The sequence below is a fragment of the Eulemur rufifrons genome, chromosome 7, assembly GCF_041146395.1.
Source record: "Eulemur rufifrons isolate Redbay chromosome 7, OSU_ERuf_1, whole genome shotgun sequence".
Lineage (NCBI taxonomy): Eukaryota > Metazoa > Chordata > Mammalia > Primates > Lemuridae > Eulemur > Eulemur rufifrons.
Window position 1 is genome coordinate 27,851,104 of NC_090989.1, and position 19,412 is coordinate 27,870,515.

Below are 19,412 nucleotides of genomic sequence, written 5' to 3' on the forward strand. Positions count from 1 at the left end.
CCCACTGTTTTTTTAATAAAGCGGATGCCAGATATACAATTTCATGCTTCGGTATATATCGTTGTAAAAAAGAACTATTTGTTAAAAAAGCATAATCACAATATCACTACTGCAATAGAACAAAATAAGAAAAATGACATGATATCAAAAAACATGTAGTCAATTCTAAAATTTCTTGGACAGACTCAAGTGATTTTTCAGGCTTCGTTTATTTAAATCAGGATCCAAAGAACTCCATGCCATACATTCAATTCATGTCTCTTAGTTTACATGTCTCTTCATTTATTTGTTGAAGAAACTGGGGTGTCTGTCTTAAGGAATTTCCCATAATTTTTGAATTTTGCTGATTGAATCCTTGTGATTTTTTAAAAACATGTTCTTCTATTTGCTATGTTTCTTGTACAATTTTAGTTAAATCTCAAGATGTGATAAGATTCAAGTATATACAAAGTGTGGTAAGATTCAAATATATATATTTAAAAATAGGTCTTCAGTGACTGTGTACTTCCTACTGCATTGCGCTATAAGCTGTATGTCTGGTCATCTCTATTTTTATGGTGGTGATATTGCTCAGTGGGTTCAGATGGTATCAGGTTGATCCATCTAGCACAAAGTTGCCCATCAGCCTTCCAACTAAAGGCTTTAGCAGCAATCGGTGATTATTTCCTGTATCTATTGTTTTATTAAGACTTGCAAAATGGTTATATTCAATTTACATCATTCTTTCTGTATTTATTAAAAAGAACTATTTGGAAAAGAACTTTCCCAATTAACTATTTGGTTTCCTGGGATACATTAATGTAAAAATGCCCATCTTTTCTTCAGGTTTTATGAATATTAGTTTCTTCACATTGCATGGAAATTTTCAGACCAAGGTTATACTTATATTAACTGTAATTTGCCACCTAGGGTTAGGGAATTCAAGATTATAGGTAGACTTTAGTTAGAGATACAATTAATTCCTACTCTCAAAAGCATTGCACACATTCTAATTTCTGTTTGATTAAAACATTACTTGTTAAATCTAGACTTAAATATCTGTTTCTTTTATTTTTCTAGGTCATTCCGGAGATTTATGTCTGAAAATAAAATATTTGGTTAGTGATTCATAAGGTTACTCCTAACATGATATATTCTGTTTCGCTAAAAGTTCTTTTCTATTGTTACTGCCATAAAGCAACCTTAATTTATTAATGAAAGTCAAATTGAGTTGTCTTTGAATTCTATGGAAGAAATTAAAGAAATGTGGCTCAATTCTAACTTTAAGTGACCAAGACAAAGAAATAATTGATTTATTCAGAATAATTTCCTTTTATATTTAAAAAGAATAGTCTCTTTGGTGGTTTGTTGGCTGATTATCTTCTAGCTCTCCACATTTAGCTTGGCTGGTCTATGGTCAAGGTGACCTGTTATAAATCTTTTCAGACCTATGAATCCAGGAGTAAATAAAAAAGAAGAAGAAAATGGTTTTATTACAAAAGAATTCCACAGCATTTCACACACCAGATCTTCACTTTAGTTTTTGTGATATAATATTCACAGTGATAATAAAGGCAATTAGTTTGATTACTATTTTAATTCTAAAGTAAAAACCAAATTCTAATAATTACTTTTAGAAAATTAATAGCTCATCTCTCTTCTTCCTTTATATAATATAGGGAGACAGTAATTACAAAACATTCACAGTGGTAAAACATCAGGGTTATCTAGTCAAGAATGCATTTTTTATGCAATGTGTCAAACTTACGGGTTTCCTTTCCCCTTCCTTTTCCCCAGCAGAGCTTAGGAGTCAGGTGTACATCCCCATTTCCCTGTTTTTTTAAAACCAATTTCTAGGCAGGTTCTGAAAAGCTCATCTGACCAAGGTGATAATCTTCAGCAGTGCATCTTCCAAGGATATCTGCATTTTAATCAGGTTTGATACTCTTCCAGCAGTGGTATCTATAGGTTCTGAGTCTATCTCATTAGTCAGGGTCTTATGGTTGTTAAATATTTTGAATATCAACCCTGATTTGAATAGCATAATCTTAAGTAAAAGAAAATAAGGCAAAACTGAATTTTCCATCTAGAGCCATTCTCAGAGCAGTCTATTCTGTTTGTGCATACAAGACTACACATGTTTCCATCCTAACATAATTCTTGCTAATCAACTGCATTTCCTATAATCAACACGTAAGAGCAAATAGTGACTAAAAACAACACAGCATTCTCAGTTCGTGTCCATGCTAAGCTTTAGTTGTTTTATTTAAAATTTGTTTTATAAATGCATGATACAGCATGCAGAATGATTAACCTTTGGTAAGTAATTTAGAAGTAATTTCAATTCTTCATTTGGTGCAGTTCACTTCATCACGTGTCCAGGCCCTGCTTTAGGTGTTGGAAAGTCAAGGCTGGTCCTTACACTCAAGAGTCTTACAGTTTCTTGAAACTATCACAGTTCAATGTTCTCTCTATACTTAATAATCTTGTTCAAAATGTTAGGGAATGTGGAGGGTGGGGACACTTTAACTTATGAATAAAAATAAGTGGTTATGAATTCAAGGAAGCTTCCTCAAAGAATAAAGTAATCGTAAGCTATCAAGAGGTACTTGAGTGCCAGCATTCTACCATATATGCCTGGATGTTTATGTAGTTCACGGAAATAAATGGGCAGCCCACAGGACACCTAGGGTTGTTTATGAGGGACTAGAACTCCACATGACGGGCCACAGAGCTTTCTTAAGATACCGCTTACCAAGTTACAACTGTGTGCTGAACTTGTTTTGATTTCAGATTTCTTACATTTACTGGATGTTACTGTAAATTCTGCTAACCAATCTTCTGCTTTACTTTAGAAGGAAAAACTGTGAATGATAAAATCTGGCAGGAAACCAGCAAGCCTGAGAATTATTCCCACATCAGAAGGCCCTGTCAGCTACAAGGTAATTGCTAAATTTAGTTTAGCTGACTTTGCATTTTCCCAAAGTAGTTTAAAGGGCAGGTAAGAAAAATTTACATCTTTCACCATTAAAATAAGCAGAGCACTGTGGTCTACTTAAAAAGGAAAAGCAAATAAGATAGAATATATATTGTTATAAATTATTGATGTATGCATGTATACACATACATGTGTTCACACATACATCACATAGATGCACATACAGAAGGGAAGTGGAATCCAAGTTGCCTCTTGAAACAAAGAATCAATTGTAAATAATATTTGAAAGGTTTTAATATCCAAAAGAATTTAAAAATGTATTAAAAATCAGCACATAGAAAAACCCTCTAAAATAACACCAGTTATGTTAATAGTTGTTATGTTTAGTTTTTCTAAAAACATTTAAGAGAAATAGCTTTGATTGTTAATTCAAAACTACATAATTTTATAATTTAAAACTTCCTAGGAAGAACAAATTAGCAGTCATGTATAGAAGAATTTATTAATAATAAATGACTTCATAATTAAAATTATTTAACTTTGGGAAGGCAATGAATAAAACAGAAAGTCTTAAGAGTTCACAAAGATGAACAATAGCATGGAAAGATGATCTGCTTGGCAGACACTCCCCAAGGTTATTGGAACAAGAAAATATAGATGATATTGGTTATTAAAAATTTAAGAATTTTTGATGTTTAACAAAAGCTTTTAATATTTTGGAACAAAGGAAAAGTTAATATATTTTTATGGTTGGGGTTTAATAGTTTGGTTATAAATGTTGTCCAGATTTTGTGTTTTATTTTTTTCACAAAGCTCTTAGATTTACAAAGCAATTATTTATGAAAATAATAATTTTTCTTTGAAATGTTTCTATTTTTGCAAGATTAACATTTTGGTGAGTAATTTTAACTGAATTTTTAAATATTTAAATTTTTTATGTAATAAATAGGTGAAATATTTTAGAATTATTTGAAATATTTTCTTTTAATTACAATAAAGGGAATGTTTTAAGACTATCATGTTTTGGTTGGAATCTGTCTTCACCACATGGATGCCAACTATATTCATCCACACCTCCAGTCAATTAATTGAACATTTGTCCATCAGTTTGTCTATTTATTCACCCATCCATCCATCTGTCTATCCCTCTAATAAACATGTTATATTGTCCATTATTGTATGTCAGTTTATAGACAAAGGTACAACTGTATTATAGATTATTTTTAGTTATAAATTTTGCCATAAACGTTCTCAAGTATTCTATTTCTTAAAACTGCCTTTCTGTGAAATGTGTTGTTTTGCCTTGTTTTGTTAACTTAAGAGTAATAGGCAGGTAATCACTGACAGGGCAGCAAAGGATCTTGGCCTTAGGTTGAGATGCTTCTGATTACTTTATTGGATAAGAAAAATGAAAGCCTTTACAGCTTTGATAGTTCTCAGGTTCTTGAGTGACCATGTATGTTTGGTGTGAGTGTGTGTGTGTCTCTCCAAGAGGTTCAGCTGACATTTTGTCAGTAGCAGTTGAATCACAGGACATTTCCTAGGGATTAATGCCATGCTAGGAAGACTTGATGGCCTGAGACCAAGACTGTCGGTGCCATTATAAATTGAAGGGAGCAATTCAGGGCCACAAGTTGTAGGCTCTAATTTTATGGGTGTAGTAGCTTCATTTGGAAGGCTCAGAGTATTTCTAAGCAATTAGTGCCCTGCATATCAACCCATAATATTTCTTTCTCATTTTAAACACTACTGTTTGGTTGTTAATTGCATAATTACTTAAGAATAGTTCACCATGCCTGAAGATAGGCAGTCTGTGAAGTTTAGTGAGATGAAGATGGAAAAGTGCATCATAACTATCATCCACAGCACATGACTTTATTGGACACTAATAATGAAATTGTAAAGAGAGCTTCAATAAAACAGAAGAAAATATATAGGGAAATAAACTGTAGGAGTGACATTAACTACTAAGCAATCTATTACAGACTCCAACACAAAAAAGGGCCATTTTCCTCAATTTCAATTTCAAAATGGTATTTCTACTTGACACATATTATATTAATAGCATTTCAGCCCTAAAGAGTATTGGGGCCTGATGAAAAACTTCCATAGGCTGTATTTAGCTGAGGATTTGCGCCTGGTATTTTAATCCATAAAGATATTCGCAAAGCTCAATAACATGACTGTACTATATAGGTTAAGACAAAATTTATCAGAATACGTTGAGTGCCAGAAGCATAATATTTTTAGTTTATCTGGTCCATTTCCTTCATTTAAGATTTTTATCTAAACCTACATTTGTGCTATGAAAAGAGATTACATCTGTAAAATAAATGTATGATAAATTGTGTGCTTAGGACTTTACAACTAAAAAATTGGCATAGCCTAAGTGACAAGGGAAATTAATCTGTAATTCATGTTAATTGTTTTATTTTCAGCATTGTAAACAGGAAGAATATTCATAATATTGATTTTAGTAAGTTAAAGTAAATTTTAAAATCTTTAAATTTATTTTGGCTTTAGTTGTATGAAAAAAAAGTGAGAAGAACTAACTTTCTGATATCTATGAATTGGAGTAAACCCAAGATTAAGTTATGATTTAAGTAAAGATATTTTGAAGAACAGGGTTTTCATATTTTATACCAGAAAGTAAAAAGAATAAAAACAAAGCAACATTGAAAACATAATTAAAAAAACAACATATTTGGAGAGTTAGAGATTTTTCAAACAATCAATGTAACTGTGATAGACTATTCCATAAGAAAGATTTGGGGAAAAAAAATGGGGTTTGTTATTTAAAGAACTAAGAGACCAAGTAAGTTCAGAAAACATGGTTAGTAATAAAAGGAGTATCAACTTCACCCACACTGCTGTAAAATTACTTTAAAAATAAGTCCTCTTTACATATGGGTTTGATAAGATTCATTATTAAAGGAGAAACCCATTAGGAGAGGGAAGGGTTCTTAGGGGCTTCTAGTCTACCACTGAAATTACCACTGGTTTGAAACCTCCCTTCTCTTGTGAATTCTAGTCAATATCACTATTTGGCCAGCTTCCTCAGTATAAAAATATAAATATTTTGGCTTAATTTTTCAAGCCCTTATTCTTTTTCTTTATTGGTCTGATACCTAATACCTTAATTTCAAGATGGCATATTATAAAGTCACAAATGCATTTACCATTCTGGTTAATTTTCAGGGACCGCACATTTAATTAAAAAAAAATTATTTCCCAAGAGCAGGTAATTTAACTGTGGCTACACTGTACTACATGAGGAATGCCAGAGGGAAGTCTTATTCACATCTTGATGCTCACTCACAATATGAGAATAAACTCCCTGAGCAAAGGCTACCTGCTGTAGTGGTGTGGCACCTCTTATATTTCCAAGGAAAGCTTTCTGAACTGAATGTTGACAACACTCCGAATTCTAGTGTTTTGTACAAATGAATCTTGGGATCTATCAGTTCTTTAGGGGAATTCTTACTAGGATTATAATTGCCTGTTTGAAAATTAGTATGGTCAGAAGTATCTACATTAGCATCACCTAGAAGCTGATTAGAAATAAAAATTGTTTTTTTACCTCATCTTCCCCTTTTTTGCTGCCTCTGCATTTCAGGGGCAGTTGGAGTCTCTGTTTTTATGCTGGATACTGTATTTTTATGGATACTGATGTTTGTGATCCACTATATAGTTCTTGCATGTTTTGACAGTCTATTGCTACAAATAAACCACCTCAATACTTACTGGTATAAAGCAACATTTTGTTAGGCTCATAAATTTTACAGGTCAGGAACTCATTCAGGGTACTGCTTCATTTGGGAAGACTTGAGGACTGGGGAGAACTTAAACATCTGGTGGTTGTAATCATTTAGAGGCTTCTTCATTTACATGTCTCGCACCTGGTCTGTGTTAGGCTGGGCTCAGCTGGAACTGAAAACTCTAGTAGAGAACCTATATGTGGCCTCTCCATGTGACTTCAGCTTCTCCTAGGCTAATGGCCAGGTTTTAAGAGGGAACAAAATGCAAGGAAGCTTCACACATCACTTGAGGAAATGTCTAGAAATGAGTATCCCAAGAGACCAAGGTAGAAGCTGCAAGCCTTCTTCTGATCTAGCCTTGGAAATCACAAAGTATCACGGCCACTGCATTCTACTTTGACAGTGAGGCACTAAGATAAGCTCAGGTTCAATAGGAGGGGAATTAGACTGCATTTCTTGATGGAGGAGTGGCAAGGTCACATTGTAGAAGAACAAGTGGCATGGGAGATATGGTTGGGCCACCTTTAGAAAAAACAACCTAGGTATATTGCCTAATTCAGCTAATGCATTTCTTGCCACTTAGGACTCAATTACTTCTGTCCCTATAAATGTTTTCTTTGTAGGGTAATATTTGAGAGATCACAAATAAATAAAAAATGTATTAGACTATACACCAAATGGTTAATCTTCATAAAATGCAATTAGCCTGGTGTCCCCTCCTCAGTCACAAAGCCTCAAAGGTCCCCCAGTTTCTACAGTAGCAGGGGCTATACACTGGTACCTCCATAACTAAATTGATTCATTTGGGGCCATATGGTTTGAAAAATCAGGAAATTTTACATTAAAATCCATATATTTATATGCTCTTAAAAAAACATGAGGGAAACAGCCAATGCTGGACTCAAAGTCTTAGGTGACTTTAGTTGAGAGAGCTGAGTGCCATGGCTACCATTTGGCTGGGGAGCTGTCCTTCCTGCCCACTACAGAATTCCCATTGCCTCCTTGACCAAATGCACTTTAGTTAGTTAAGTTACTTATTTGACTCCTGTAGGTATTTATACTTGCAATATTGATCTGGTGGGTTATGTTCAAATTCTTCCACCTGGTACACAAGGCCCATTAAAATTTGGCCTCACTCACCCATGCAGCCCTGCCTCTTTCTATCTTATATCCAGAATTGCTCTCCGGCTTCACCAGTCTCAATCTGCACCTTAATTAAACATGTTCCATTTATTCTCTACTATAAACTAATGTACATAGCATCACTGCTGTATTTGTACCTTTTCTTTTCCTTCTACCTTTTCAAACTATCTGTATTCTTCAAGCTTCCATTCTGGCCCTGCCTCTCCTACAAGTCCTCTGGGTCATAATGATCTCTTCCCTCAGCATGGTGTCTGAATCACTCATTTTACTGCCTTGTGTTGTTATAGAAGTGCACTGTACATATTCATATCTTATTTCTTCAGCTCAATTCTAGATTCTAGAGCACAGGAGGCCACTTTAACCTTCTTTTTCTATGCCCAGAAGAATGCCTACAATAGGGTTATCCAAAATTCATGTTAAAGCAATCAAAAAAGAGAAGAGATGGGAAGGAAAAAAGGGAGGAAATAAATTTGTTTTTAAATACAAAAACTAAAAAAAAAAAAAAAAAAAAAAAAAGCTCCAAAAACTCAGCTTCTAGCAGCCTGACCCTGTGATAAAAGATCTTGTTTCAAAGAACAATATCACAAAACCAGCTCATTTTGAAATTTAGGTACTTTCTGAAATCCTATAGCATGGTTACTCTGATTTTAAATATTAAGTTATTAATACAAATAACTCATAGTCTGAGCTGTGAATTTAGTATATCTTTTAACCATACCTGTGATGAGGATGTAGAGGAATATTTGCACCTATTTTGCACTATGCATGAAGGATAGGCCTTGCCTACCCCGTCTTTCCCCACAGAATATGAGAATGGAGAAGAGTGGATAATTGTAGCAGTGGTTGCAAGTAAAAAGGAGTGAAAGTGAAAGGAAAAGTCACTGGACTGGTGGCCAGCTGATTTCTGTGGGTCACAGTATCCCCGTCTGTAAAATAAGAGGCTTGGATTGAGTGATCCGTAAAGTTTTGTCCTCTTTTAACACAGTGTATGTTTCAGATTTAAATAATGAAGCCCCTTTTACAAGGGCTGAAAGGGAAGCGCTGCTTTTGAAAAGGTTTCATTTAGCTGCAAGCAAATGGATGCCACATTCCAAAGCTTTTACTAAAGCATGTATAGAACAATTTTGACATAAATAATTCATGTTGAGGAGACCTAAGCTAATGAAGCTCAAAATGCCAGGGATGGAAAGCTTAGTTTAACAGAAGCAGGTGAGGTGATAACTGCATAGAATCATAGCACTTTGGAGTTAGAAGTGGCTTTTGTAGCTAATGTCCTATCCTTTTATTACCAAGAGAGAAACTGAGTCCCGGTGAGGTTCCATGGTTTTCTCAGGGACACAACTGGTCAGTGGCATTCTTGGTTTTTATTTTGTTAAATTTCTATTTCTATTTTATTTTGATCTGTTTCTTATATAAAAAAGAAAATCTTTAAGAAAAGACATATTTATGACCCACCCAATATAATGCCTTAATAGACTAAATAAAAATATAATGAGTATTAAATGGCACCTAAACTTCCTAAATCCTATAATATCTGGTAATCTGCAGGTAACATTTCTCTCTTTTCATAGATCAAAATGATGATGATTTTCTTTTGAGTAATACCATACATACCCTTCAAGGAAAAAAACTGCAAGGAACTTCCTATCAGGTAATGTGAATAATCAACATTTACATGATGTTTTGTGAAAATTATTTTGTTAATGAGCTCCATAATATATTATATATATTGTACAACATTTAGACAGCCTTATATCTATTTTTTGTTTAGTTATTTATGGGTTGTTTTATAATTGATATGCTTATGTTTCTGTGAATTAGAATATGAATGAAAAAATCAAATGATGAGATAATAAACCATTTTGATTATGCAAAACATTGCACTCTACAGCCTTTTGATAAGTAACTCTGGCCTATTAAATTAACATAGGCAGGTGTTCTTTGACAAGACTTAGGCTAAGTGCTTAGAACTATATGGCAACCCTCAGTGTGGGGCATGGGCCTTGTGCTTTTACATTTGATATAAAAACATATACTGTGATTCCTGACCTATCCTTTAAAAATTACATTATCCCTTAATTATCCGAGGAGTTTGGGAAATTAAGAATGCCTCAATGTTGATGCTCCCTAATAACAATAACATAACATTAATTAATTGCCAAATACTTGCTATTCACCCAGTAACAAGAAAGAGTATATGAGTCAGTAGGGTCAACTCAGGAATCAGACTGATTTTTGATATTTTTCTGACAGCCATGAGGATCACTTCAATGATTCTGATAGTTTTATTAGCAAGTTTAGAACTGACCTTCCTTGGTGCAGTAGATTGATCTATAGGCAGAGGGTACATAGCATATGAATTGCGAAGTGCTGATCTGGTGAGGAAAGAGAGCCTGCATTCCTATTTCCAACCTGATTTCTGAGGCTGTCGAAGGCCTCGGATGAATTAGACAATGGAACATAACTTTTGATCCACTATGGCTTCAATTGCTGCTGGTTGCTCTGGTGCTGCCAGAATGATCCCCTGTGCTACAAAGCATGCTGACACATTGGCTGGCTCTGCTTCCAGTGGGTTCTCCCAGAGTGCATGGATGAGAGCTCTGTAATCAGACACAGCTTAGTTTGCATCTTGGTTTGGGTCTTAGTAGCTCTGTGACTTTGTGCAATTTACCTCATCTCCCTCTGCCTCAGTTTGCATCATCTGGAAGACAGGTCTATTAGACACTTCTATCTCAGGGTTGTCATGAGGATTTAGTAAGATATTTCATTAAAGCACTGAGTTCCATGTCTGGTATTTACGGGATGGTTAAAAAAATTCAGTTGTCATTGCTCTTTCCTTCTTCTCTTCTCCCTCCCCCTCCTCTTCCTCTTCCTCTTTGCAAAGGCTTAATGATACTTTCACAAGCACAGCTGATTATATCTCTGAAATATGCAGTCTCATTTTCCTAAATTCAGATGAGATCTCAGATATAATATCTAAGTGAAGAATTGTCTGATAGCCAGGAAAAAAAACGGCTAGTTTACAGGAAGAACTCCCCAGATATGCCTTATACCAAAAGAAATCTTTCTTTAGGTGGTTAGTAGAAAAATAGAACCATCTCTTAGAAAGAAGAAAATCATGTAGAATGTTCTTGGAAGAAAATGGTTAAAGATAAATCCTTACCTTGAGTCCAGTGCTTTTGGAAGTTTTAATTGGCCAAGAAATGGTGCTTCTAGAATGGTAACCATTCTATTGTACCATATAATTTATCACTAACGATTAATTAAAGGAATTCATACCCAATGACAGACAAGTGGAGCCATCTAATCTAGAAATTCTCATTTGAGGGCAGGCACTGGTTGTATCTATCTTTAATAACTCTGTTCTTATTCATAGTAGGCATTCAATTGAATTTAACTAAGAAACATTTATCTGTATGACAAAATACTTGGATTTAACAAGAAGCATTATACAAAATAGTGATTTAACAACTCCTTGTGACTGAGAAGAAGTGGATGCAATTTACCCTTTAAAAGATGGGAAGCGGGGAACCATTCTCAGGTAGAGAAGCAAATCTTGTGTGAAGAGGAAACTTGCCTGTCTATGGGCATGAGAGTGGACTTTGGCTCTGACCTTGGCCTCACACCAGTGAGTAAATAACTATCAGAGCAGTGTTTTTCCAAGTGTACCCTGGGGACTGTCTGTATCAGACTCACATGGAGGACTTGTTAAAAATGCAGACTTCTGTGCCTCACTCCTCTCCACCTGAATTGTCATGACTGGTAATTGATATTGTTATGTGAATCTCTGGATGGTGCTCAATCCATGAACCATGAAACTCTTGGAATAGGGACAGTTGGTGGTATCTTACTCTGTTTTGTGTTGCTATGAAGGAATATCTAAGACTGGGTAATTTATAAAGAAAAAAGGTTTATTTGGCTCATGATTCTGATGACCAAAAAGTCCAAGATTGGGCATCTGCATCTGGCGAGGGCCTCAGGCTGCTTCCACTCATGGTGGAAGGTGACGGGGAGTTGACCTGTGCTGAGACCACATGGTAAGAGAGAAACTGAGAGAGATGGGGGAGGTGCCAGGCTCTTTCTAACAACCAGCTCTTAGGGAAACTCTATTGGGAACTAACAGAGTGAGAACTCACTCACCGCTGAGGGAAAGCATTAATCTACTCATGGGGGATTCACTTCTACGACTCAAACGCCCGCCATTAGATACCACCTCCAACATTGAGGATCAAATTTCAACTTGAGGTTTCTAAGGAACAAACATCCAAACCATAGCCATGGGCACTTAGCCACAGATGTGATGCCCCATGCATTTTCACTTTACAAGTCCAAACTTGGCTCAGGTATGGTCCTGGAAGACAACAGCATCCTGGAAAAAATGAAGTTGATTTTTGTGCCTTATTATGGAAATGATATACATTCATTGTAGAATTCTTTTAAAAACTATCCAAAAGTAGAAAGGATCAAAAGAGTGAATAATGTCTTAGGGTAAATATTTTCTCATGGCCATTTTCTGAACATTAATAACATGGTATAAAGTTAATAGGATGTAAATCATTTTAGTGGCTATAATTATCATACAAACATACCTACAAAATATATTTTAGACACTAAAAATGTTCAGAATAAAATATTTAAACAATTGGATTTCCAATCAGAAAGTACTCAAGAAGATGGCTTTCCTTCATGGAAAGGAAATAGGAGGGAAGGTCTCAGGGATGGAAGAAGGTACAAGGAACCAAGCAACTGGGGCAGGAGATGTTCATGGGATGCTTTCTCCAGTACTTGCTTTGCTCCATGCGTATATCTGCATACTTGGACTGGGATAAACTTGCTGGAGAACGAGGCTTGCAGGAGAAGTGCTGATGGGGAGAGTTTGAAGCAAAGCAGTCTGCTTAGTACTATGATCATTACAACAACCATAAAGAACATCTTGGGGAAACTCATCTCCCAGCATTTATTTTTGTATCCTTGTTCTTGTTTGTTCTTCTCTGGCAGCATTCAGTTGATGGCTCAAACCTTTTGTAGCATATTCAAAAGGGTATAAAATATGCAGTAATACAGACTTTGGGCTAATATATTTTCAAAAATGTTGCATGCCTCATTTCTCACGTAAATTCTTAGGTTGCATTCAGCCTTCAGAGCGTCATTCATATTCATGATAGAAAAGAGGGATAACATTTATTACCTTCAGTGCTGGTAATATTAAGCACTGTCAAGCACCCCTACCTAGGACTGAACCAAAATATTTTCTCCCTGAGCTCCTTTAATGGAGAAAATGTGTCGCTGAGTGAATCAATTAATTAAAAACACATATATGTGTGTATGTGTACATATGCATACATATATACATATATACATGCCCTAAAACCTTGAGGTTCCTTTCTATGGAAGCTATTCAAATATGAAGGCTTAGATCACTCCAGGTACATTTCAATCAATTTCTTTCTTGATGTCCATTACTGTGGATACTGCAAAGTTAAGTATTTGAATTTTCAGCCTCCTCATAATTAGGGCTGGCCATGGAAGCCAGTTCTGGCCAATGAAATATAGGCAGAAATTCCAAAGAAGGCTTTCTTTCCTGAAAAAAAGGGCAACGTCTCATTAGGATAAAGCTTGTCCTTTGCCCTCCTTCTTGCCTGGAGCTGGAAGTGATACCTGGCAAGTTGGCAGCCATCTTCCAACCATGAGGCAAAAGACACCCATGGAGGATGGTGGAAAAGGCAAATGCATGGAGCCTAGATCACCAATGACAGTCCTGAGGAGCTGCACTGACATTGGACTGCCTATGTCTGCAGCTCAATTTTATGGAAATGCAAGCCCCATACTTGTTTAAGCCACTACTCTTGGGTTTTCTGTTTCTCAAAGCTAAATACATTCTTAACCAATACATCTTATCTTTAAAACAATCACTTCTGCTAATGCTGAACTCTAACTGCTCTAGCTAAGTAATCAGAAAAAACTGTGTCCACATAGCTGGATGGTGTCTAGACTCACCTTTGATTGTGCAACCTAGACTAGCTTCCTTCAGTTCACATGCAGTGTAATCAGTGTCTAGAGTTGGTCAGTTAGTCCTCAAGATGAAAATTGGATTATTAACAAAATATTAGCTATATACAGCCCATTGGCTATATATAGACTTAAAACTATATCCAGTGCAGCACCTCATTGTTAGGAAATACAGACTAAAATGAAACTGCTTTTAGCTGAGCTTAACTAAGGTCATATCACTGAGTCACTGGAAAAATACTTTAAGGTTATGCTGTGATCTGTTAACAAGCAGGAGAGACAGGTCCCTCACTAGGTTTTATCAGATAAATTTGGGATGGTTCTAAACAAAAGTGTGAACAATGAGTAAGGCAGAAAAGGAAAAAAGGAGAACAAAATGACAGATTATTCACAGTACCTGCGAGTGTCAACCAAAGGATAGTCCTTATGTATGAATAGACAACCCAGAAATAAATCCACACAGCTATAATTAACTTATCTTCAACAAAGCTGCCAAGAACATACAGTGGAGAAAGGTCAGTTTCTTCAATAAATGGTGCTGGGAAAACTGGATATCCATATGCAGAAGAATGAAACTTCTAGACCCTTATCTCTCACCATATACAAAAATCAAATCAAAATTGGTTAAAGACTTAAATATAAGACCTGAAGCTATGAAACTACTAAAAGAAAACATTGAAATACTTCAGGAAATTGGTCTTGGCAAGGACTCCTTGAATAATACCCCCAAAGGGTAGGCAACCAAAGTGAAATTGGACAAATCAGATCACACCAAGCTAAAAAGCTTCTGCACAGCAAAGGAAAAAATCAACAAAGTGAAGAGACAACTCACAGAATGGGAAAAAGTATTTACAAACTACGCACTTGACAAGGGATTAATAACTAGAATATATAAGGAGCTCCAACATTCAATAGGAAAAAGTCAAATTAATTGATTAACAAAATGGACAAAGGATCTGAACAGGCATTTCTCACAAGAAGACAAACAAATGACCAAAATGTATATGAAAAAAATGCTCAACATCTTTAGTCATCAGAGAAATACAAATCAAAACTACAATGAGATATCATCTCACTCCAGTTAAAATGGCTTTTATATCTGTGGTTCCATATATAGTCAATAACGAGAATGCTGGCAAGAATGTGGAGAAAGGGGAACCCTTGTACACTGTCGGTGGGAACCACTATGGAGAATAGTATGGGGGTTCCTCCAAAAACTAGAAATATAACTACCATATGACTCACCAATACCACTGCTGGTTATATATCCAAAGGAGGGGGATCCAATATAACCAAAAGATATCTGCACTTCCATGTTTATTGTAGCACTATTCACAAATAGCCAAGATTTGGAATCATCCTAAGTATCTAACAACAGATGAATGGATAAAGAAATTGTGATACATATGCACAATGGAATATTATATAGCCACAAAAGAATGAAATCCTGCCATCTGCAGTGATATGGATGGAACTGGAGAATCTTATGTTAAGTGAAATAAACCAAGCACAGAAAGACAAATCTCTCATGTTCTCACTCATGTGAGGAAACAAAATATTAAAAACAATCGATCTCATGGAGACGGAGAGTAGAATGGTGGTTACCAGAGGCTGGAAAGGGTAGCAGGGAGGGAGAGATAATGTGGGGATGGTTAATGGGTACAAAAATATAGTTATGCAGTTAGAATGAATAATGCTTGATAGCATAACAAAGTGACTATAATCAACAAAAATTTAAGATATACTTTAAAATAACCAAAGGAGTGGAATTAGAATGTTCCTAACACAAAGAAATCATAAATGCCTGAGGTAATGGATGCCTCAATAATTTTTATGTGATTAATTTACTTTATATGCCTGTATCAAAACATCACTTGTACCCTATAAAGATATACAACTATTATATACCCATAATAATTAAAAATTTAAAAATTAGAAAGAAAGAATTTGTGGGCATATTTTAAAACCATTAGAGCTACCTAGTAATATATTGAGGTTATAGATAGAGGAGTTTTCCTACCTCTCAAGAGCAATATTATAACTCATTTTCTAGATAGAAACAATAGGGCTATATTTGTTATCTAGTAAGAGAGTCTAATCTCTCTTTAATAGTAGAAGACTTTAAAAAGTGGCTTTAGTTATTGTTAAAGGAACATAGAATGTTAATATGGAATCCACATCTGTTGCTTCTGGTGAAGTGAAATTAAAATTATACTAGATTTTCTCATGTCCGTGTCCAAAGTTATACAGCATTTATGGTAAGTGCACTTTCCCTTTTAAAGCAAGGAATATAGTTTAAGCAACTTTCCGTTTTAACTTTTATTCAAAGAGGAAATGGTTCTAACAAATGAATTTGATGAATAAACTATACTTTATGGTTAAATTCCAACTCCAAATATATGTGGGTATTTTCCTTTTTGATCACTTTAAAAGGTTGAGAGGAATTTTGTGATATTCCTTAGCATTATCCTCACTCATTTTTTAAAGGAATTATGCAACTCAGAAAATGGCTAGTAAACACATTCTGTTATAAACTCCATCAAATGCCCTTTGCTGCAGTCTTGACATGCCCTAGGTAGAAACTGTGTTTGATACCAGTTATGTAGATTTTCCAAAGGGAGTAGAAGTTGACAGTAAGGAGCTTACACTCACTAAATGTAATAAAAGATATTCTATGCTATGACTTGGGTTATTACCCAATTCCAAATGTATATTTGGTTTGAGTTTAAACTCAATCAGAGTCTCAAAAATGGATGCCCATTATGTTCACAATGTTGGGCACTAAGGGATTACAGTGGACTACTTCATAAAACATTTTCCTGATCTTAATTCTCTTTCCATTAATCCCAACCTTTTTCTAGGCTTTTGACCATGGATTGGGATTGGAGTATGTGAAGTCTGGGGAATGAATCTGGGGAGTATATATACATTTTATATACACAAACACACAGATATGCACCATATATACATATAAACATATATATAAATTCTGTATTTATCTTTATATGTGTATGTACAGATGAAACCACTGATGAAACATTAATCAGTGCACTTTGATAACAAGATAATTGTTTCTAATTAAGACAATGGATCCTTTCCCAATTATTTTGGTAGCTTTGTGGAATTTTTTTGTTTTGCTTTGTTTTTTAAAGAATGTTAACATCAGTTGTCTCCTTTCCTATTTCTAATGCTAACAAAGGTGACCTCTGAATGTTGGGGTCCATTTCATTATCAAAGATATGTTAGGCCTACTGGTGGTGAAAAGCTGAGAAATTTCTCCCCAGATATGACTATTTAAGTGGGTTTTCCATCTCTTTCCCAATCACTTTAATGAATGAGAACTGTTTTCTGTAGTTCTTTATTACATTTATTTTCAGCTGCCACATGAAAGTGTTTTTAAAGAACATAAAAAGAGACTTGTCTGTATTGAGCAGTCTCCTGACCTAAGAGAAGCATAAAGCATTTCCTTCAAAGACGGATAGGTCATTATGTAAAAATTTTTTACTAAAATTTAGTGATTTATCCTGAGATAGGAAATATTTTATAATGTTAAAAAGTGTATCTTCTTTGTGTGCCATCTCTCCCTTATATATTAAAATCCTCAAATCCCATCAACTGCTTTTCATTTCCTTATTGAGCCATTGCTAAACAGAGGTTTATGGAAAGGACATGTTTTAGAATTTCTGGCAAGTTTCCAGGACTTCATGTACATTGATAAGTATTATAGCATTATGGACTTGAATAAACTGTAAGTCTTTTTTGTAATTCTTGTTCCAGACAGGTTTGGGGAACACTGCAAGCTAAATTGTGCAATTTATTTGATTATTGTTTCTCACAATGTAATTGTAATATCGATTTGCAGATTTTGTGCCAAATAATTACCTTCAACAAATCATGTTTCTTTATGTAGGTATGCATGTAATAGTTTCAATATCTTTACTTATAGCTTTTTTCCCCAAAGGTAATTAACATGTTATTAACATCTAAGTTTGTAAAATAGTTTTCCTTTCAGCTATATTTTTTTGTCCAAGCTATGCCAGGTGGGAGGAAGAGGTGATGGACAGGTACTATTTAAATATTACTTCTATTTCTTAAAATATTTATTGAGCTCTGTCCTTCCTATTTCTCATGGCTTCTGAGTTTTTAATAACAAATTAAATATCAAAGAGCTGTGGGAAAAAGCAAATGGATCTCAATGAATACCAAAAGGACTTCCATATGAAAATAAAGCTATGCATTTGGGAAAACTAGGAAATACCTTATTTTTAAGCGAGAGAACTGGATCAAGAGACCTGGCACTGCCACTGACTGTGCTCTTAGGACACTCAGTTCACATTTCTGTGTTTCAGTTTCTTCATTTTTGAAGCAAGCAGTTGGACTAGAAAAGATTTCTTCAAACTCTGATAATCTGTTATTAATAGTAGCTCATTCCCACTTTTTCCTTGATACTTTTCTAAGATCCAAGGGTTTATGTAAAGTAACAAAAGGAGATACTTATCTAGTCTAATGTCCCAAAACTTATTTGAGGACCAATGAATTCTTATGATCCTACTCCACGTTTTATAGATGAAGGGGCTGAATTGTGGAGAAGTAAAGTGTTCTCACAGCTGGTCATAAAGCAGAGTTTCAAAGCAGAACAGTCATTTATCTGTAGACCAGGGCTGGTTCTTATGCCAGGTTTTCATGAGATTTTGTGTGTGTATTAAATGATAACTCCTACATACAAAGATTTTTTTTTTTTAACTATGTAATTTCCCGTACCCGTAGCTACTCCTGTTGCTAGGAAACCAATAGGTGCTTAATAAAAATTAATTAATTTATATACTGGCTCTTACATTTTCTGTTGTCCATATTTTTTTTTGTCAGCTAGGAAGTGTACCCAAAAAGAGAAATGTTCTTATGAGCAGTTCTAGAAACTTCTTCAAAATTTCAGAGCAGCGGATATTACACAGGAAGTCAGAAAGATGTTGCTTCTGTGATCTTTCCTCTTAAACCAACACTACCCCCATTTGCATCTCTGTTTTGTGTAGTCCTGGAAACTTCCAGCTTGGCTTGGTGGTATCTCCATATTAAGAGATTGACCTCAACCTTTGGGTCAATGAGCAAAGAGAAGTCTTGGTTTCCCCTACAGAAGTATGCAGAGATGACCATGAAGTTGCAACTTCTTTATGCCATGGAAAATATGGCTTGTGTGACTTCTGAAAAACCCCTTTCCTTCCTTATTGCATTCCCAGAGGGCAGATTATTCTGAGACCAGAATTATGAACCTCAGAATCTGCTTGAAAACAAGGAAAAGGAACTAGGAACCTGTATTAGGACTTGAGTGGATGGTTTGTATTTACATAGCAGGATAAGACTCTTACATAAATGGCTTTGTTGGACATCCTAAATTATACTGCTTAGCTTTTTAAATGCCTGCTAATCCTATATCCAAGCACATTTCCCCTCCCTACCTCAGCCTGATGCAGCTTTTCTTTCCTGTGAATAATGATTGGATTTTATTTATACTTCTCATATGACACACATTAACCTTTTCCTCCAGATGTATTTTTGGCCACCCGTTCAGTTCAAATATATTTATTGAA

At 35.1% G+C, this 19,412-nt stretch overlaps 1 protein-coding gene across 1 annotated transcript in view; it reads left to right on the top strand.

Moving 5' to 3' along the window:
• The window catches only part of SAMSN1 (SAM domain, SH3 domain and nuclear localization signals 1), a 144,335-nt gene that overhangs the window by 25,874 nt on the left and 99,049 nt on the right, over positions 1-19,412 (top strand). The window contains 4 exon segments of the mRNA XM_069472448.1: positions 1,060-1,097; positions 2,835-2,921; positions 9,390-9,469; positions 17,027-17,081. Coding sequence (XP_069328549.1) covers positions 1,060-1,097; positions 2,835-2,921; positions 9,390-9,469; positions 17,027-17,081 — 260 coding nt within the window.